The sequence below is a fragment of the Eubalaena glacialis genome, chromosome 18 (assembly GCF_028564815.1).
Source record: "Eubalaena glacialis isolate mEubGla1 chromosome 18, mEubGla1.1.hap2.+ XY, whole genome shotgun sequence".
NCBI classification, from domain to species: Eukaryota; Metazoa; Chordata; class Mammalia; order Artiodactyla; family Balaenidae; genus Eubalaena; species Eubalaena glacialis.
In genome coordinates this window covers 70,077,309-70,093,238 of record NC_083733.1, presented here as the reverse complement: position 1 = coordinate 70,093,238, position 15,930 = coordinate 70,077,309, and the positions used below count along the sequence as shown (strand labels likewise).

General features: G+C 51.1%; 1 protein-coding gene across 1 annotated transcript; it reads right to left on the bottom strand.

The window, feature by feature from the left end:
- Positions 1–2,727: 2,727 nt before the first annotated feature.
- On the bottom strand, positions 2,728–15,030 carry ZSCAN22 (zinc finger and SCAN domain containing 22). The gene is made up of 4 exons (XM_061172751.1): positions 14,934–15,030; positions 11,567–12,019; positions 6,952–7,871; positions 2,728–3,613 (listed from the first exon to the last, which is right to left on the bottom strand). The coding sequence occupies exons 2-4, from the start codon at positions 11,964–11,966 to the stop codon at positions 3,599–3,601; spliced, it is 1,335 nt and encodes a 444-aa protein (XP_061028734.1). The 5' UTR covers positions 11,967–12,019; positions 14,934–15,030; the 3' UTR covers positions 2,728–3,598.
- Between the last annotated feature and the right edge of the window lie 900 nt (positions 15,031–15,930).

Below are 15,930 nucleotides of genomic sequence, written 5' to 3'. Positions count from 1 at the left end.
AAGGCTTTGTTGTTAGATGCATACATATTTGGAATTGTTTTGTGTTCTTGGTGAATTGGCCCTTTATTACTATGTAATTTCTCTCTTTATTCCTGGTAATTTTCCTTTTTCTGAAGTCTACTTGGTTTGATATTAATATAGTCACTGCAGCATTCTTTGATGGAGTTTTCACATTATATACCTTTCCCCACTCTTTTACTTTCAGCTTACCTATATCATTATATTTAAAGTAGGTTTTTTATTTTCTTTTTAAAAAAATTCATTTTAATTGGTATGTTTAGACCATTTACATGTAACAATGGATATGCTTGGGTTTTGGTCCACCTTTTTCTTTTCTGTTTGTTCCTTCTGTTTTCCGTCTGTTTCCCCTTTCCTGCCCTCTTTTGGGTTATTCTTTCTCAGGTTCCATTTTAATTCATCTACTGAGTTTTTGATCATCTCTTTGTATAGTCTTTTTTAGGGATTTCTCTAAGGATTACAGTATGCATACTTAACTCTTCATAGTCAACTTAGAATTAATATTTTACCACTTAAAGTGGGATTTAGAAACTTTATATAGGTCTCTTTATCCTCCCCTTTTTAAATTTTTTTAAAAATCTTGTACCCTAATGGTTTTCTTTGAGATATAATTTATAGACAGTAAAATGTACAAATCTCAAATATATCACTGAATGAATTTTGATACCTTCCTCTCTTTATGCTGCAGTTGTCATATATACCACGTTAACATACACTGAAAACCCTACCAGAAAATGTCATAAGTTTTACTTTCGACCATCATACATATCTTAAAGATCAAATGTATGCAATCTAAAGTCCCTTTAGCATTTCTTTTAGAACAGGCCTGCTTGCAACAGATTGTCTTAGTTTTGCTTCACTTGAGGATGTCTTTATTTTGCTTTCTTTCTTTTTTTTTTTTAATTCATTTTATTTATTTATTTTTGGCTGTGTTGGGTCTTCGTTGCTGCGCACAGGCTTTCTCTAGGTGCGGCGAGCGGGGGCTACTCTTCATTGCGGTGCGCGGGTTTCTCCTTGTGGTGGCTTCTCTCGTTGTGGAACACGGACTCTAGGCACAAAGGCTTCAGTAGTTGTGGCACGTGGCCTTAGTAGTTCTGGCTCGCGGGCTTAGTTGCTCCGTGGCATGTGGGATCTTCCCGGACCAGGGCTGCAACCCATGTCCCCTGAATTGGCAGGCGGATTCTTAACCACTGCGCCACCAGGGAAGCCCCTGCTTTCATTCTTGAAGTGCATTTTCACTGCATATAGAATTCGGACTGACAGTTCTTTTTCTCAGCACTTTAAAAATGTTGTTTCCCTGCCTTCTGGCCTTTATGATTTCTGATAAGAAGTCTATGATCTTACGGGACTTCGCTGGTTGTCCAGTGGTTAAGATTCTGCACTCCCAGTGCAGGTGGCCTGGGTTCAATCCGTGGTCAGGGAACTAGATCCAGCATGCCACAACTAAAGATCCCATACGAGGCAACGAAGAGCCTGTGAAACTAAGATGTGGCACAGCTAAATAAATAAAAAAGAAATCTATGATCTTTTGTATTAATCTTTATGTGAGGCATAGTTTCTCTCAGGTGGCTTTCAAAAAGTTTAAATGTTTTTAGTTTTCAGCTTTGATTAGGATGTGTCTGGGCATGGATTTCTTTGAGATTCTGCTGTTTTGGGTTCACTGAGCTTTCCGAACCTGTACGTTTATACCTTTTGCCAAATTGGGAAAGTTTCCAGCCATTATTTCTTCAAATATTCTTTCCACCATCATCACAAAGAATGTGATTTCATTTCTGACTATACTTATGGTTTCATGAGTCTCTCATTGTGATTCTGTCCTATAACAAGGCTGTTATAACCTTCCTGGTTTCAAACTATTATGTCATCCTAATGCATTGTTTTTTTAATAAAAATACAGTGATCCTTTGATCTTAATAATGTTTTTCTGCATTAACAGCTATTTTGTCTGAAATTAATACAGCTCCATCAGCTGGCTTCAGCTTCATGCATCCCTTGTATATCCTTTTGTGTTCCTTTACCCTCAACTTTCCCATGTCCTTGTTTTAGGTGTGTGTCTTCTAAAGAACATATGCCTGGGGAATTCCATGGCGGTCCAGTGGTTAGGACTCCACGCTTCCACTGCAGGGGACATGGGTTCGATCCCTGATTGGGGAACTAAATCCTGAAAGCCCCGTGGTGCGGCCAAAAACATAAAAATACAAAAATAGAAAACATATGCCTGGATTTGAAAGAAATCCAGTCTGTTAGCATTTGTCTTATTTGGTGTGTGGAGTATAGTCATGCTTATTGAAATCACTGACATATTTGGATGTGCTCTCAAATCCCAGGGCTTCCATCCCTCCATCCTACATTCTCTGAGCCCTCTCTGCCTCTATAAAATGGGGATGCTGGGCTTCCCTGGTGGCGCAGTGGTTAAGGATCCGCCTGCCAATGCAGGGGACACGTGTTCCAGCCCTGGTCCGGGAAGATCCCACATGCCGTGGAGCAACTAAGCCCGTGCGCCACAACTACTGAGCCTGCGCTCTAGAGCCCGCAAGTCACAACTACTGAGCCCGTGTGCCACAACTACTGAGCCCGCGTGTCTAGAGCCCGTGCTCCGCAACAAGAGAAGCCACCGCCCTAAGAAGCCCGTGCACCGCAAGGAAGAGTAGCTCCCGCTTGCCGCAACTAGAGAAAGCCCACGCGCAGCAACGAAGACCCAATGCAACCAAAAATAAATAAAAATAAATAAATAAATTTTTTAAAAAATGGGGATGCTTGTCCTGCCCTCAGAGTGTTGTGTGAGGATTAAATGAGATGCTGTATATAAATTATTTGGCAGACTGACCAACACAAGCAGGCCATTAATAAAGATTCCTTTCTTCCCCTGACCTCCTTCCCCTTTAGACAAACATGGGCAGACACACTTCTCATGGCAGAGTGGGTGTCAGAGATGCTCCGAGCGCCGAGGGGAAGGAGATTTGGTTCTTCAGTGACAGAGACTGGGAGGGTGGGGGCAGAGAGGTGGAGTCAAATGCCACCGGTCAGAGCAAGCGGCCAGGCCCTGGATCAGGCGCTGCACAAAGCACGTCTTGTCATTCCCTCGTTCCAGGCTGAGTAGGTCACTGAGGTTCAGGGAGGTCACTCATCCGACGCCCCCAAAGCAGCCTGACTTCAGGGCCACTCCCTGCGGCCTGTTGGAGGCCTGGGGGCACTGGGAACATACATCTCTTGCCTGTGAGTTTCCCCCCACATCTGTCAACTTTCTCAGTCTCTCGGCCTCGGCCGCACTCTGTGTGGAAGTCGACCTGTGTCTAGGTGTACCTGGGACTCTCTCAGAGATGCTGACACAAGATCTCCGTCTCCCTGGGTCTCAGCCTTCCTGTTCTGAACCACCCATGTCGGTCGGTCTTTGTTTACTCGTGACACAGAAGGAACGAATCCAATACGGAGGGAGAAACACAGGGAGAGATGCTGACGATGACCAGTACACAACAGTATGGGGGGTGGTGTCAGATGGTTCACACGCGATGGGGTCATCAGAGAAACAGGAAAGAAGGCCGACGCCCTGGCAGTTAGGAACAGAGGCTGCGACATCCAGTTACAGACATGGACCCTGCAAGAGGGACAGGGATAGAGCATTGTGAGAGAAGGCAGAGAGCACAGTGACAGGATGCTGGCTGCCAGAGCCCACGGCACCAGGGGGGCTCTGGGGCCACGGAAAGGGTGCACTCAATACAGGAACATTTTATTGAGGCTGCTGCGTGCCAGGCTGGTCTGAGTGCTGGGGCCCTGGAGAAATTGGATTGTTTTGCCCTGTAGGGCCCACAGCTGGCGCGGGAGAGAGAGCCACGTAAACATCTATAAGGACGACGTAGGGTGGAGCGTGGTGACCGCCTCCGGGAAGGCATCGGTCATGCATTCAGCAGACATGGGTCAGGGCCTGTTGCCCTGTGTGCTGTGGATACTGAGAATAAGACATGGCCCGTGCTCTTGGAAGCTCACAGTGTCCTTGGGAAACATCGTCTCCAAGCTCCGTAAGGAGTACATATAATATGATAGGAGGTTTAAGAGGAGTAAGGGGGAGGCACTCTGGAAGCAGAGGGGGCAAGTTGAAGTCTGTTTGAGGTGGCTGGGGAGGGATATTGGAAACATCTTAGAGGGAAGAAGAGAGGCAGATTCCAGGCACAGGCACAAAGGCACGTTCGCGGGAAAAAGGGTGGCTTCTTCAGGAACCGCACGTTGTTCCGTGTGGCTGGTGTGTGGGAGGTGTGGCCACGGGAGACAAAGGCTGGGGGCCAGTCACGGATGACCGTGAACAGCAGGTGACGGATGTGAGATTTATCGCACAGGGCAGTACTTTGAAACCATCTTCACTCCACTGCACACACAGAAAAACGACAGTATTCCTATACACATAGGAAGGTAACTGGAGAGACGGCTTGGCACCCAAAGCAACTTATATCTTGGCAAACTTGTAACCCATTCAGGAAGCTTTGCTGTAGAAGGTGACGCAGTGGAGAGCCTCCCACATGGAGAGATACAATCAGATTCGGGCTGTGGAAAGAGCCTGCTGGAGGCTGGTGTGGAAAAGAAAACAATGGTGTGTGTGGTGTGCGTATGTGTGTGGTCTGGGATGTGTGTGGTATGTGGTATGTGTGTGGTGTGTGTATGTACGTGGTGTGTGTGTGGGTGTATGTGTGTGGTGTGTGGTATGTGTGTGGTATGTGTATTATGTGTGTGGTGTGTGTATGTACATGGTGTGTGTGGGGGGGTGTATGTGTGTGGTGTGTGGTATGTGTGTGGTGTGTGTATGTACGTGGTGTGTGTGTGGGTGTATGTGTGTGGTGTGTGGTATGCGTGTGGTGTGTGTATTATGTGTGTGGTGTGTGTATGTACATGGTGTGTGCATGTGTGTGGTGTGTGTATGTACGTGGTGTGTGTGTGTGGGTGTATGTGTGTGGTGTGTGGTATGTGTGTGGTGTATGTGTGTGGTCTGTGATGTGTGTGGTGTGTGTATGTGTGTGGTATGTGTGTGGGGGTGTATGTGTAGTGTATTATGTGTGTGGTGTGTGTATTATGTGTGGTGTGTGTATGTGTGTGGTGTGTGTATGTACGTGGTGTATGTGTGTGGGTACATGTGTGTGGTGTGTGTATGTACGTGGTGTGTGCATGTGTGTGGTATATGTGTGATGTGTGTATTATGTGTGGTGTGTGGTATGTGTGTGGTGTGTGTATTATGTGTGGTGTGTGTATTATGTGTGTGGTGTGTGTATTATGTGTGTGGTGTATTGTGTGGTGTGTGTATGTGTGTGGTGTATGTACGTGGTGTGTGCATGTGTGTGGTGTGCGTATTATGTGTGGTGTGTGTATTATGTGTGGTGTGTGTATTATGTGTGTGGGGTGTGTGTGTGTGTGGTGTGTGTATGTGTGTGATGTGTGTATTATGTGTGGTGTGTGGTATGTGTGTGGTGTGTGTATTATGTGTGGTGTGTGTATTATGTGTGGTGTGTGTATTATGTGTGTGGTGTGTGTATTGTGTGGTGTGTGTATGTGTGTGGTGTATGTACATGGTGTGTGCATGTGTGTGGTGTGTGGTATATGTGTGGTGTGTGTATGTGTGTGGTGTGTGTATGTGTGTGATGTGTGTATTATGTGTGGTGTGTGGTATGTGTGTGGTGTGTGTATTATGTGTGGTGTGTGTATTATGTGTGTGGTGTGTGTATTATGTGTGGTGTGTGTATTATGTGTGGTGTGTGTATTATGTGTGTGGTGTGTGTATTGTGTGGTGTGTGTATGTGTGTGGTGTATGTACATGGTGTGTGCATGTGTGTGGTGTGTGGTATATGTGTGGTGTGTGTATGTGTGTGGTGTGTGTATGTGTGTGATGTGTGTATTATGTGTGGTGTGTGTATTATGTGTGGTATGTGGTATGTGTGGTGTGTGTATTATGTGTGTGGTGTGTGTATTATGTGTGTGGTGCGTGTAGACGTGTGGTCTGTGATGTGTGTGGTGTGTGCATGTGTGTGTGATGAAAGCAGGGATGGGTCAGGAAGGAGACCCCTGCTGGAATCCAGGTGACAGGTGATGTGGGCTCGCATAAGGTAACAGTGGTGGAGAAGATGGAGCAGAGGTGGTTGTAAGCAAAACCAACAGGGCTGATGACTGGTGGGATGTGGAAGGAGAGGGGAGGGAGAAACGGATGCCGGGCAAGCGGCCAGCCGTACCCTCAGGACATGGAAAATGCGATAGAGGCTGAGGGTCTGGAAAAGGCAGCCTCACGAGCTGGCCTTGGAGTCAGACGTGAACAGGTGGAGGGAAACAGCATGTGCGAAGGCACAGAGGTGGGCGCGGGCAGGTGTCCCTCCTGGGCTACGCGGGAGAGGAACAGGCAAGAAGAGACGCCATGTGGGAATGTGAAGCTGGAGCCTCCCCGCCCCAAGCATCCAGGGACCACTGAGTCCTGAGAGCAACTTGACCCTGACTGCCTTGGCCCCGAGGACCAATCCACATCCTCAGCTCAGCTGTCCTCTCTCTGAGATGGGCTTGAGTGGGGTATGGAGGGCAGCAGGAGCCTTCTGGAAGCTTCGCCAGCTGACCTGAATAGCTTTATGTTCATCAGGGGCCTCCATCTGGGTCCCAGAATGAAGAGTTGCTCCTGGACAGCCCCAAAGTTTGCCCTTTAGCACCTGGTCATTTGGGGGGGATTCATCAGTCACCCACCCCGTCCCTCCCAGCTCTTTCAGAACTCAGGTTTCTCTTCGATGCTGAGCCGCTGTGGGGAGGCTTCCTCGGCCACTGCAGGCCGGTGATGTGGATCCGCAGGTGAACCCTGAGGGCTGAGGTGCGGCCGAAGGCCTTCCCACAGTCGCTGCACTTGTAGGGCTTCTCCCCCGTGTGGACCCTCTGGTGCTCGATGAGGGACGAGCTCTGTGCAAAGGCCTTTGGACAAACCTGACACTGATAGGGCTTCTCTCCGGAGTGGATCCTCAGGTGCCGGATCAGAGCCGAGCAGTCGCTGAAGGCTCGGCCGCAGGCGTCGCACCTGTAGGGCTTCTCCCCTGTGTGGATGCGCAGGTGCTGGGTCAGGTGGGTGCTCTGGCTGAAGGCCTTGCCGCACTCCTCGCAGGCGTAGGGCCGCTCGCCCGTGTGCACACGCCGGTGCTGGGTGAGGTGGGTGCTGCGGCTGAAGGTCTTGCCGCACTCCTCGCACGCATAGGGCTTCTCCCCGGTGTGGATCCTCCGGTGCTGGGTCAGGTGGGTGAGCCGGCTGAAGGCCTTCCCGCACTCCTTGCATTCGTGGGGCTTGGCCCCCGTGTGGACCACCTGGTGCTGGGCCAGGTGTGCCCTCCGGCTGAAGGCTTTCCCACACTCACTGCAGGTGTGGGGCATCTTCCGAGCACGGCTCTTCTGGTGGGCCTCCAGGGCCAAGGGGCTCCGGAACGTCTTCCAATACTCACCACACTTGGAGGGCTTCCTCCCCAAGTATGTGCCTGGAGGCTCTGTGCCATAACCATCCAGTGGATCCACTTTCTCTCTGGAAGGAGTCTTCTCTTGGGAGGTGAAGTCTGGCCACACGTTGGGACTGTCCCCCAAAGCACCAGCTTCACAGCCGGGCTGGTCTGTGAGGGCGCCCTTGTGAGGCCCTGAAGTTTTCCTGAAATCCATCTCTTGGGTGACAGACTTTGTCCACATCTTCCCTGAGAGTCCGGCCTGCCTCTCTGAGCTGCCCTCAGGTTCGCAGGCATCACCAAAGGCGGGTCCTGGGGAAAGCCCTCCTACCAGGGTTTCAGTGTCCCTGTCCGACGGCTCTGACTCGTCCGAATTGCTCTGCTTACAGCTCGCCTCTGAAAGCTCAGATCCCAGCACCCAGCCTGCAACAATCCGAACCACAGTGTCACCATTTTTTCCATACCAGGCCTCCCCTCTCTGCCGGGCCCTGGCCTCACTCTGAAAGGGGAGATGTGGGCCACTCCTGATATTTGGCCCCATTTCCAAAGGAAAGTTTCTCATTTGGTGTCTTGGATGACAAAAGGGCACAGTGCTGTCCTCCCACACCATCAAAACCGGCGTTACACACACAGATGGCCAATAGGCACATGAAAAGATGCTCGTCATCTCTAATTATTAGAGAAATGTAAATCCAAATTACAATGAGGTATCACTTCACACCAGTCAGAATGGCCATCATCAAAAAGTCTACAAGTAAGAAATGCTGGAGAGGGTGTGGAGAAAAGGGAACCCTCCTATACTGTTGGTAGGAATGTAAATTGGTGCAGCCGCTATGGAAAACAGTGTGGAGGTTCTTCAAAAAACTAAAAATAGTGTTGCCATATGATCCTGTAATCCCACTCCTGGGCATATATCCAGACAAAACTATAATTCAAAAAGATACATGCACCCTTATGTTCATAGCAGCACTATTCATAATAGACAAGACATGGAAGCAACCTAAATGTCCATCAACAGATGAATGGATAAAGAAGATGTGGTACATATATACAATGGAATATTACTCAGACATAAAAAAGAACGAAATAATGCCATTTGCAGCAACATGGATGCACCTAGAGATTATCATACTAAGTGAAGTAAGTCAGAAAGAGAACAACAAATACCATATGATATCACTGGGAGTTTGGCATTAGCAGATGCAAACTATTATATATAGAATGGATAAACAACAAGGTCCTACTGCATAACACAGGGAACTATATTCAATATCCTGGGATAAACCATAATGGAAAAGAATTTTAAAAAGAATGTATGGGACTTCCCTGGTGGCGCAGTGGTTAAGAATCCGCCTGCCAATGCAGGGGACACGGGTTTGCTCCCTCGTCCAGGAAGATCCCACATGCCACGGAGCAACTAAGCCCGTGCGCCACAACTACTGAGCCTGCGCTTTAGAGCCCGCAAGCCACAACTACTGAGCCCACGTGCCACAACTACTGAGCCTGCGCTCTAGAGCCTGTGCTCCGCAACAAGAGAAGCCACCGCAAGGAGAAGCCCACGCACCGCAACGAAGAGTAGCCCCTGCTCTCCACAACTAGAGAAAGCCCGCACATAGCAACAAAGACCCAATGCAGCCAAAAATAAATAAATAAACAAATAAATAAATTTATATATATAAAAATAAGAATGTATACATGTGTATAACTGAATCGCTTTGCTGTACAGCAGAAATTAACACAACATTGTAAATCAACTATACTTCAATTAAAAAAAAAAAACAAAACCCTGCATCACACGTTTCCATCCACCCCTCAAACCACCCACCGCAAACTCTCCATTCTTTAAGGCTCCTGATTTTGTCACAAGTGTCAGGAGGAAAACCCTGAGGTTGAATGGATCTGAAAGAGAGAGTGAGGGAGAGAGTGAGAGAGCAAGCACGCCAGGCGCCTATGTACCTGCTCCCTTGGGCAGGCTTGAGCTCTGTCCCTGCCACCTGGATCTGGATGCACGTGCAGATGCTCAGTAAATACCGGCTGAATGAGGGAATCAATCCAGGATGCAGTAGACTTTACCCTGAACCCCAAGTAGACACCTGCTGCTGTGGGTGGGTGGGTGATGCCTCTACCTGGCCTCCCTGAGCCCCCGGAAAGCCTGAGGACTGCTCTTTATAACGTGCTGTGAAGGCAGAGCATGGCTGAGTGGCAGCTGGAGATTGGCTTGTGTACGAGGTAGAAGCATTCCTGAACGGACCTGCCCTTGACGGGTACACAGGGCACCTTAGGACGCCTGACTGGACATCGTTTACTGGACAGATTCCAGGAAGTGGGGGGGGGGGTGGGGTGGCCGGAATAACTGCTGGTTAAGTCCACAATGGGGCCCCAGCTCTGCCACTCGCCAGCTCCAAGGGTTGGGTAGTCTTGCCCTCGTTTGGGCCGCAGTTTCCTCATCTGCAAGAGGGGGATGCTATTCTGCTTGCCTCCCAGGGCTGCTGGCCACTGTTAGGCTCTTGTTCTGTGCTCGGCTCCAAGTGCAATGGGTAACTCCCATTGCCTCGTTTCAGCTTCATTCTGCTCTCAGAAAGGGGCACTTTGACAACTGTGTTTCAGGCAAGGAAACTTGAGGCCCAGCTGAGGGGAGGTCTTGAGTAATTGGTACAAGACCACATGATTAATTCAGAGAGGTTGAGTAACTTGTACAAGATCACACAGTTAGCTAGTGGCCAAGTCGGGATTTCAGCTCTAGACTCTCCTCCTCCTCTAGACCCACAGGTGTTCCCTAAGTCCCTCAACCTCCCTAGCCACATGCTGGGTCCCGACCACCCTTTTTTCCTCTATTCCAGAAACACTGCGCCACCTGCTCTTCCCAGAATGCACCAGTGCATACCATACCCCAGGGGCCTTTGCCTCTCACCATTCCCTCTGCCTGGAGTGTGGCTCTTTCTTGCTGTTTCAGTGCCGTTTTGCATTTTCCCTGAAGACTCCCTTGACCCTACAGAAGGATGGGGCCGCGCCCTCCCTCCTCCCCCGTCCTTGTGACGTCCATGTCTCAGCACAGCTGATGGGGCCAAGGGAGCGCATCTGACAAGCTCTTCCAGAAGGGTTCATTTCTCAGGGAGCAGAACAAATTTTCCTAACAGCTCCAGTTACCACGTGTCTGATTCGTGCAGGCCGTTTCACAGGCCGCACAGACTGCCTTGTTCACACCTCTCGATGACACTGAGGTAAGTATTAGGACTACAATCCCCATTTTACTGACAGGGAAACTGAGGCACAAAAGAAACACACAGCCAGGAGGCGGCAGAGCAGTGGCTGGACGTACCAAGCCTCGATGATTCTTCTGAGCCCAAACTCCATGGTCTCCCTGCCCACGACCTCCGCCCTGGTTGCTGGCACACCCACCCCACCAGACGCTCCCATCAGGTGGGGCTGGGTCCTCCTGGTGTCCCATCGGATCTCCCTGGGCTGCGACATCTGAGTGGGTCTCTAAGCAATGGTGCCCACTCTGGCCTGGGGCAGGTCTGTCTCACCCAGATGCTGGAGGTCAGCATAGGGAGGGCTCCAAGGGGGTGCATCGGGACACAGGGCGTTTCTGCCCCCTCCCCAGCCCCAGGCATCCAGCAGCCTGGTTTTCCTTTGGGGAACTTCCCGTGCTCACATCAGTCGCTGGGGCTTTGGTCAGTCAAAGACAAGCACAAGACCCCGACCAGCTCAGTGAAGCTCAGCTCAGTGAAGCTCAGCTCGGGGATCTTTCGCTGTTCTCCCCATGAGGTTTCTACATTGATAAGACACAAGCATGAGATTGCTGGGCCAACTGTGTCTCCCTTGCGGACAGAAGCTACTTAAAGATGAACCTAACGTAGGAAAACACAACCGAGAAAGAAAGGAGAACGAGAGAATCCTGATGCCGTCACCTGAGCTCCTGATACACAGCCATGAAACCTCCCTCCTTGGCTTCCGTCGGTTTGAGCTGGGCTTTTGGTCACTGGCAGTCAAAACAGACCCGCTTACCGCAGTGTGTGAGGGTTTGCATGAGTGCCCCCAAGTGCAAACCTGCACCCCCAACATTCCGTCCAGGCTTTGCCCCGTGTGCCGCGGGCACCTGCCTGTCACCCCCTCACCTCTCTCATCCAGTGCCTGAGTCAGGTCCTCCACGAGCGCCACAGCCTCCTCGCCACTCTCGGGGCACCGAGCCCGCACCCAGGCCTGGATCTCGGGGGGCAGCGCGCCCAGGAACTGCTCCAGCACCGGCAGCTCCAGCATCTGCTCCTTGGAGCGCGCCTCGGGCCGCAGCCACTGGCGGCAGAGCTCCCGGAGCCGGGCCAGGGCCTCACGTGGGTTGGATGCCTCCTCAAAGCAGAAGTGTCGGAAGCGCAGACGGGCAGCCTCAGGGTGGGAGGTGTGGCCAAAGTTAGACTCCTGGACCTGAGAGAAGCTGGCCTCCTCATCCTCGACCTTCACTCGCAGAAAGTCATCCTGTTCCCAGGGCACCGGGCTCACGAGGCTCTTGGGGATGGCCATCGGGCAGCAGACCTCCAGTGAGATATGGGATGGCTGGAGCCTTGGAGCTGGGTCTGCAGGAAGACCAGAACTTGGTCATCCGGTGAACTTGGGGCCCTGCCTTGTGGCTGCCGAGTAGGGCAGATGCGGGCTTGGGGCCTGTGAGATGTGACTCACTCTCACAGAGTCACAGATGATCAAAATAATCAGGGCGGCGCCCATTTGGTGCTGAGCACCTTTCTAGATGCTTGCATATAGTAACTCATTTAAAACTCACAATAAACTCAGGAGGTGGGAGCTTTCTTTCATTATGTGGTATAAAAACAGACAGGAGAAAAAGATTTGCCCAAAGTTTCCCAGATAGTGAAAGGAAGGGCGGTTGCTGAGCTACAAACCCCAGTAGCCTGACCCCATGGCCAGTCTGCTTCAGGCCTACGCTCCTCCCACACAGAGTGGGTCTATATTATATCTCACACACACCCCACTCCCCTGGGAGCCACAGGGGCATTCCCTTACTTTGTTTGCTAATTATTTTGTAGTTTCTGAGATGAATATTTAGACAACTGACATTCAGCCTTTCTTCTTTTCTAATACATGTATTTCAGGCTATAAATTTCCCTATAAACATAGATTTAGCTGTATACCCACAAGTTTGGTTTTGCATCTTCATTATCATTTAGTTAAAAATATTTTCTAATTTCTCTTTTGGTTTCTTCCTGAACCATGGGCTACTTAGAACTCTGCTGCTTCATTTCCAAACAATTCAGAGTTTTCTGATAGTCTTTTTATTACTGATTTCCAGATTAACTCTGTTGTGCTCAGAAAATGTGCTTTGGTCAATTTTAATCCTTTGATATTTGCTGGTTTGAGACTTGGTTTGTGACCCAGTGTATGGTTTTGTGGTCAGTGTTCCACATACACTCAAAAATAATGCAAAGCCATCTTAGGGAAGTGACAAAAGAGGAAATAGATAAACTAGACTTCATCAAAATTAAAAACCTTTGTGATCTGCAGGACACCATCAAGAAGGTGAAAAGAGGAATTCCCTGGCAGTCCAGTGATTAGGAGTTGGAACTAAGATCGTGCAAGCTGTGTGACAAGGCAAAAAAAAAAAAAAAAAGGTGAAAAGGCAACCCACAGAATGGGAGAAAATATTTGCAAATCATATATCCGATAAGGGACCTATATCTAGAACAACTCCATAATAAAAAGACAAATAATCCCAAATTAAAGAATGGGCAAAGGATTTGACTAGATATTTCTCCAAAGAAGATATACAAATGGCCAACAAGCACATGAAAAGATGATCGACATCATCAGCTACCAGAGAATTACAAATCAAAAGCACAAGGAGATATCACTTTACACCTGTTAGGATGTAATACTCAAAATAACAGATAACAACTGTTGGCACTGGAGCCATGACCTTGGACACAGGGAGAAGTGAACACGAGTAAAACAAGACCTCAATCCTGAAACCTTTCAGTGGCAGCTGGTGACTTCTGGCAAAGCTGTGCTCTAGCCCCTAAGTCCACTGTAAAGCTTACTTGGGCCTCTTGCAACCTCGCCTTTGCCATTATCCCAATTCCTGAATTCCTTTGTCCCTGTTACTCTCTCGTCCTAAAATCCCTCTCTGCACCTGAGCAATTTCTCCTAGTCCTCCAGGCCCCGCTTTAGCTGTCATCTTCTCCAAGAGCCGTCCCAGCACCTGGGAGCAGGCTACGTATCCTTCTGAGTGCCCCGGGTCACTCTCCCCCAGCTCTGTGCTCTAACCTTGTTTCCCCAGAGAGCCTGGGCATGCTGGAGCCGCAGCGCCTATAGCAAGTGCACAGGGAACAGGTGCTGAGAAAACGGAGGCACCAGGAGAGGCGGAGTCTGAGGCAGGGAATCACTGTTCAGAGGAGGGGGAACAGGGGTGGCAGGACTGACAATAAGTACGGCGACAGTTTCCAAGCTCCCTTTCGTACCCCTGAAACTGCTGTTCTGGAAAATCCCTGAGGACAGTCTCTGAGACACGGGGACGTGAACCGTGCTCAGCTCACCCCCAACGTGCTGACCTCACATCAGGTCGAGGTCCCCTGTCCACAGCTGCTGAACCAGCTTAGGAGAGCAGTTCTTCCATTTCTTGCTCCTTACCGTGCCCGACCTGACAGCAGGCCTGGCACACAGCAGACATGCAGCAGAGGCCCAGTCTGACGACTCCACAGGCCCCGCCAGGCTGAAGTCCACAGAAGGTGCGAGTGGACGTCAACCCAGCTGGGTGACTGCAGGTCACATAATTTCAGCCGCAGACAAATTCTCTGTCACATACTTGGTAAACTCCCTGCAAATCATCCAAATATAGTCCCCCTGACAAATCCCAGACAATCACATAGTTACATGCATACACCCTACCTCGGGCACAGTCTGTCAGTCACATCCCAGAATATACCCCCGCGCCCAACCTTTCTCAGCGTCACTCGTAGTCAGTCCAATAAACACAGGCACTCACAGCATCGCCAGTCATTCATAATCATCAGTCACTGTCTCAGCCACTCACATACACAGACTCTCGGTTACGCCTGAAATCACAGTCAGTCACAGACACACCCTCTCACGCACAACAACGCACAACCCTCCGACAAAATCTCAGACTTCTTCGTCAGTCGCACACTTGATCGGGTCAGTCAGACATCCTATCAGCCGACCACACGCTCCCAGCTTGTCAGCCAGAAACACACCAAAACGAGTCAGACACAGAAACACAACCAGACACACACACAACTGGTCAGTCAGCCGGTCCCGCACTGGAACAGAGTTCCACACTCGGTCTGTCCGTCTGTCGGTCCACGCGCGGCTCGGGGTCAGCCCCTCGCTCCCCATCCGCGCGCGTCGGTCCCACACATCTCGCTTAGACCGCCGCAGGCGTTCGCCGCTTCGGGGTTTCCCATAGTTTCTCTCCGGCAATCCGGGGGGGGACCCCACCGGGGGGACCCCACCCCGACTCACCTCACCCGCTGGCGCGCGGGCGGACGCTACCAGGAGGCGACGCGGCGGCGCTGGAGTGAGGAGTCCGCGCGCCAGCCGCTACCACAGCTCCCAGAACGCGCTGCGTCTCAGGCGCCCCGGCTCGTGCGACTGCCCGCCCGCCTGGACTACAATTCCCAGAAGGCGCCGCGTCGCCCACCGCAGCAGCCCGGGGGCACGCCGGGAGTTATAGTCCGGCCGGGTGCGTGGGCCGTGGGGACAGCGGCTGTGACTTTGTGGGGCAGTGGTGGCGGTGTGTGGATGATCCGGCCGGAGGGTGTGCGGGAGGCGGAACCGTGCATGGTGCGTGGGGGATGAGAGGTGTGAGGGGTGTGTGAGGAGGTGAGGGGGTTGTGAGGAGGTGAGAGGTGTGTGAGGAGGTGAGGGGGGTGTGAGAAGGTGAGAGCTGTGAGGGGTGTGTGAGGAGGTGAGGGGGGTGTGAGGAGGTGAGGGGGGTGTGAGGAGGTGAGGGGGTTGTGTGAGGAGGTGAGGGGTGTGTGAGGAGGTGAGGGTGTGTGAGGAGGTGAGGGGGTGTGAGGGGTGTGTGAGGAGGTGAGAGGTGTGTGAGGAGGTGAGAGCTGTGAGGGGGGTGTGAGGAGGTGTGAGGAGGTGAGGGGGTGTGTGAGGAGGTGAGGGGCGTGTGAGGAGGTGAGGGGCGTGTGAGGAGGTGAGGGGCGTGTGAGGAGGTGAGAGGTGTGTGAGAAGGTGAGAGGTGTGTGAGGAGGTGAGAGGTGTGTGAGGAGGTGAGGGGGTTGTGTGAGGTGAGGGGGGTGTGTGAGGAGGTGAGAGCTGTGAGGGGTGTGTGAGGAAGTGAGGGGGGTGTGTGAGGAGGTGAGGGGGGTATGAGGAGATGAGAGGTGAAGGGGTGTGTGAGGAGGTGAGGGGTGTGTGTGAGGAGGTGAGGGGTGTGTGAGGAGGTGAGAGGTGTGAGGGGTGTGTGAGGAGGTGAGGGGGGTGTGTGAGGAGGTGTGTGGGGTGT